The sequence below is a fragment of the Primulina eburnea genome, chromosome 3, assembly GCF_022965805.1.
Source record: "Primulina eburnea isolate SZY01 chromosome 3, ASM2296580v1, whole genome shotgun sequence".
In the NCBI taxonomy this organism is placed as follows: Eukaryota; Viridiplantae; Streptophyta; class Magnoliopsida; order Lamiales; family Gesneriaceae; genus Primulina; species Primulina eburnea.
In genome coordinates, this window is record NC_133103.1 from 48,262,327 (window position 1) to 48,267,971 (window position 5,645).

The 5,645-nt window shown below is 37.0% G+C and overlaps 1 protein-coding gene across 1 annotated transcript; it reads right to left on the reverse strand.

Annotated features, from left to right (window-relative positions):
- Nucleotides 1-2,145: 2,145 nt before the first annotated feature.
- Nucleotides 2,146-5,226, reverse strand: LOC140827751 (putative late blight resistance protein homolog R1A-3). The gene has a single exon (XM_073190565.1). It carries the CDS (start codon nt 5,155-5,157, stop codon nt 2,377-2,379), a length of 2,781 nt encoding a protein of 926 aa, XP_073046666.1. The 5' UTR covers nt 5,158-5,226; the 3' UTR covers nt 2,146-2,376.
- Between the last annotated feature and the right edge of the window lie 419 nt (nt 5,227-5,645).

Consider the following 5,645-nt stretch of genomic DNA (forward strand, 5'->3'; position numbering starts at 1 on the left):
GGATTTTTATCCTTGGAATCGACTGGCCTTCCACGCTTCAGGCGTTTAATGACATCATGAGTATCTTCAATTTGTTTTTTCGGAATTTCAATTCGAGCAGGGGCATTTGCAGCATGTATATATGATTTAGTTACCCCTTTTGTGTCTGCTAATGCATCTGGTATTTGATTTGCTATTCTTTGCAATTGCACAATTTGCTGTACATCTTTTTCACATTGTTTTGTTCTTGGATCCAAATGTAACAATGATGATACATACCATGTAATTTCATTTTCGATATGTTTCTGTTCTCCTCCTAACATTGGGAAGATTTTCTCATTAAATGAAAATCAGTAAAACGTCCTGTGAACACGTCGCCTGTTTGAGGTTCACCGCAACGAAAAAAATGGGACCTCAAAGAAAGGTTGGAATTTATGATATCCACTTGGTCTGATACGAATTAATGCAGAAGCATGTAAAATTGCATGTCCCCATATAGAAATATGTAGCTTTGTTTTCATAATCATTGGTCAAGCAATCAGTTGCAGACGTTTAATCAATGATTCAGCCAATCTATTCTATGTATGTACATGAGCAACATGATGCTCAACAATGATTCCCATTGACATACAATAATCATTGAAAGTCTGGGAAGTAAATTCGCCAGCATTATCGAGTCTAATTTTCTTGATTGTATAATCGAGAAATTGATTCCTCAATTTTATTATTTGAGCAAGTAATCTTGCAAATGCAACATTTCGAGTTGATAATAAACATACATGTGACCATCTGCTGGAGGCAGATATTAATACCATAAAGTATCTGAATGGTCTACATGGTGGATGGATTGGTCCACAAATATCACCCTGAATACGTTCAAAAAACATTGGTGATTCAGTTTAGTTTTTTGACTGGTGATGGTCTTATAATAAGTTTTCCAAGAGAACATGCTTTACATTGAAACTTATTATTCTGAAAGATCTTCTGGTCTTTCAGCGGATGACCATGTGTATTTTTTATAATTCTTCACATCATTGTTGAACCAGGATGTCTTAATCGATCATGCCAATCGGTTAATGTTGAATAATTATCAATTACCATGTTTAATTTAATGAGACTTATATGTGTATAATGCAATCATGTAGGAGCATTGGTAGTTTTTCAGTCACATATTTTTTTCTTGATTTATATGTGATAAGATATATTTCTGATTCCGTTCATTCATTGTTTGAGTATCATACCCATGAGAATATATACCATTAAAACTCAACAAATTTTTTTTCGATTGTGGTGAATATAAAGCATCATTGATAAAAAAAATTTGTACCATTAGGTAACAAAAATTGTGTTTTATCACATCCTTTAGTCAAGTCTACAGGACCTGATATTGTAGTCACCATTGTTTTTTTTTGTTTTAGTTCCAAGAAATATCTTTTATCTCGGAGGATAGTGTGCGTTGTACCACTATCGGGTATGCAAACTTCAGCTTTGTTCATAGCATTTTCCATATTTGAACTTAAAAAAAATATGCAATGAAATAAAATTACTGACAATACATTTATAAAAATAAAATACAATACAATACATATGTAAAAAAATATAGCACACGATAAAACATTATCATACGAGTACATGAAAAAATAAAATATTTTACATATTTATTCCACCAGCAAATTGATCATTGTCTGATAAATCAATCAGAAAATCTCCGGCATCAAAATTAGTTGAATCACTCAAAGGTTCACTCTGTTCAGTGAAGTTGGTCTCCTTTTCTTTCCCATTTATTTATTCTTTTTAAAGTTTACAAAGGTGCTCAGGGGCTCGACAAATAAGAGACCAATGTCCTGGAGTACTACATCTGAAACAAGAACTTTCAAATCTTTTTGAATGATTCTCATTAACACTCATATTCTCATGATGCCTTTTCGGTGGATGGTTTGGGACGTTCTTTTGAGATGAGTTATAAAAGTAACTATCTCGATTATTTTCAAAACCACGACCGCGTCCACGACCACCACCACTTCCACGTCCACGTCCTCGATTTCGTCCTCGACCAAAATCTTGTCTATAAATTCTGATTTTGTAGAGGACATTAACATGCAAGTATCATTAGATCACAACATTTTGCAAGACATTTATTTCAACCAAAATTTGAAGAGCAAGGCAGAAATTTTAGCACCATCACTGCACAAACCACAACAGCAAAACAGAAACAGGCCAAAAAGAGAGTGAAATACCAACAACTAAAAAAAAAGACGTTTACTTTCTCGGAAAATGCAACCCCCAAAGATATCGGAATTGTTTAACTATGCTAGCTTACTATCTTGGCCAGAATTTGTACTTAAAAGTTTCAGAAAGTATCAACAAATCATAAGATGTAGAAAGTAAATTACAACGTCAAAGGATGATACAGCATGATTCCTTGATTGACTCACAGAGATGTTGAGCAAATAAATCTAAGATATAACGACCAGTAACAGGAGGCTCTTTGGTTTCATCATTGGAAATTATGAGCTTGATGTCACTATCTTCCCCGAGCACTTCCTTTGCCGAAGACTCCGCTGCAGGCAAACATCCCTTTAGTTCAATTATTTCAAGGGTCGAAATTTCTCCGATTTCACACGGGATTGCCTCCAGTAAACAGCAGTGCTGGAGGATAAGGTGCCGAAGGCTTGGGAAATGGTCCTTTTCAGTTTTCCATTCTACCAAAGTAGATAACTGAATCAAGAGGAATTTCAATCGCTTGAATTCTCCGTCATTCGTCTCCCAGAATTTTCCTTTCGTGGCTCTGAGCTTCAGCTTGAGGACCTCAAGATTGGGCAAGATACCGATAACGCTCATTTTATCCCAAGGAATTCGACAGCCTACTAACACCAGTTTTTTTAGAGAAAAAGGGAAGGCAAGGTTCTGCAAGTTATACTCACCTGGCCAGAAATCGAGGCGCAATGATTCAAGTTCGCACAGATAGACAAGATTGTGCAGAGATTCAAATGACCAGCGAACAGCATCCCTGCTGTACAAAAGTTTTAGCTCTTTAAGATTAGGGACCCTTGCGATGACCTCTCGCTTACAAGTGAAATCGATTATCTCTGAAAGTGTCTGGAGACATTCGAGGAAGTATGCATATGTCCCTTCGCCTTGAACATCAGGAATATCAAGAAGATGAAAACCACCGATCAGAAGATGCCTTAGTTGTTTCATCTTCCAAATTTCAGATGGCATAGACTTTATCTGCATAACCCGAATAATAAGTGTTTGTAGGTTCCTGAGTCTGGATATTGAAGATGGGATTTCCCGGACATTGCCAAGATGAAGGTACTTTAGGTTGACGAATTCTAAAATTCCCATTGGAAACTTCGTTGATCCCATGCTAATGTTCAATACCTTGAGCAATCCTGAAGCTAGTTTAATTTGTTGTGAAGTATCAATACCATGACAAACTAAAGAACGGGTCGTTAACATAATATCCCTTATGTTGAATCGATATTCATGTTCATTTGCAGGAGTATTATCACTTCCATCATACTCAATATTAGTATCTGAATAGTTAGAATCTTCAGAGTACGAAGAATTACTGTCATCCCAAACAACATGATAGTCATCGTAATAATCACGAAGGGTTAAGTTACTCTCCATTGAAGGAGATTCGTAACCCTCTAGAACACAACGCCGTAAGTTATTTATCTCCAAAAGATCGTCGGGCGGTTCATCTGTATCCAAGACATAAAAAAGCTTTTCTTTTTTAGCCTCCCTAATGCATATGTCTCTAAATAGATCATGGATGCCACATCTCTTCGGCTTCCCAAACGAATCATATTTATGCACGAAAACAAGATTTCTCTCAATGACCTCTCTCAAGTATTCTTCTGCGACGTGTTCTATGCTATTCCATCTACTTGGCTTTACAAATCCCTCAGCAACCCACAAATTCACCAGTCTGAATACCTCTATGGGACGATCTTCTTGAAAAAATCCAAAATACAGGAAGCATGCTTTCAAATGATGGGGCAAGTAGTTATAACTCAGAGTTAATATCTCCAATGTCGGGTCATTAGTTGTCTTTAAGACCATATTTACATTTCCAGAAACATACTCCCAGCATTCTACTGTATGTTTCTCCTTTTTAAGATGCCCACCAATGGCAGATAGAGCTAGAGGAAGACCGTGGCATTGTCTTGCAATCTCCTTTCCAATTTCAACTAGTTCAGATGGACAATTTTTTTGGGGAAATATCTCTCGACATAGGAGACTCCAACTCGAATCCTCATCTAGAAGCTGCATCTCATGATAAGCGCCAAAAGAGTTGGCATATGCAGCCACTTTCGAATGCCTAGTAGTCAGTATGATTCGACTACCATTTTTCTTATCTGGAAATAGCCTTCTCAAGTCATTCCAGACCTGTATATCCCAAACATCATCTAATACAATTAAATACTTTCTGCCATATAAAGTTTGATATAGTTGTTGTTCGACATCCTTTTTTTTATCCAAAGGTACACCGATGTCTTTTAGAATGCCTAAAACAACTTCCTGGACTCTATATGTTTGAGATACTGTGACCCAACCACGAATGTCAAAAGACTCCTTGATCAGCTGACTATCAAACAAGATTCTAGCAAGAGTCGTCTTACCAATCCCTCCCATGCCAACGATCGGAATGACGTCGATTTGAGAACATCCTGCTACAAGTTGTTCCATCAGTTTCATCTTCAGATCATCGTCCAGTGCCTCCAAACTAGAGTTATTGCCCCTCAAAGCCTCCCTCGAGGAACCAGCGAGAGCTGAAATTCTCCGGTCATGAACATCATTCCCATCTAGCTGAATATTGCTCACCTCTGTGTTAATCCATTCAAGTTTTTCCACGATTTGTTCGAAGCTCATCTCTCGAAATCTCTTCAATCTCTGATAACCATCGCTTCCATCTTTTTGCAGAAAGTGAGTTGCTATTAGGGACTCGAGGATATCCTCCGCTCCATACGATACATCTCTGATTTCCCTTATCAAATCATTGATTTCTTGGCTGCAAATAGGTGGGCACTTATCAAGAAACGCCACTAAAGAATTGATTGTTCCTTGAAAAGACTCGATTTTTTCCCTTGTGAAAGGGAAGAAGCACATATCCAAATCAAGAAACTGGTCTGTGGCATGCAAAAGTGACACAAGAGCAGCATACGCCATTGTTTCAACAAAGAAACTGAAACCAGCCAAGCATCTCGAGAAACCCAAAATGCAAAGTTAGAGCAAATTACTGTCAATTATTGTCTTAACAGTCACTTTACCGGACACGGATCACCTAAAGTCACACAGCATGTGGTTGGGAAAATTCAGAAAAATAGACCTCCTCACAGTCCCATTTAAGAAAATAGTCCTTTTTTGTCAAATTCTCCATTTACCCCTTTCTTAACTAATTTAAAACCATTCTTTAAGTAATAAAAAATACTTAAACGCTTAAACAGAAGATTTCGGGGGGAATTTAGGTGATTAACACTCTGCAAAACCATATTTAAAAAACTAATCCACACTTTTAAAATGACTATACTACCCTCATTTTAAAAATTTTAAAATCCTTATTTTTTTTCTTTTAACCCTAACATTTTTTTTTTTGAAATCTCATTCGCTGTCATCTTCTGCATTGGTTGCCATCAGACACGGGATTGGCTTGCAAC

What these genes read in the sequence shown, in the direction of transcription:
- LOC140827751 (XM_073190565.1), bottom strand. Translation starts at nt 5,157, where the DNA reads ATGGCGTATGCTGCTCTTGTGTCACTTTTGCATGCCACAGACCAGTTT.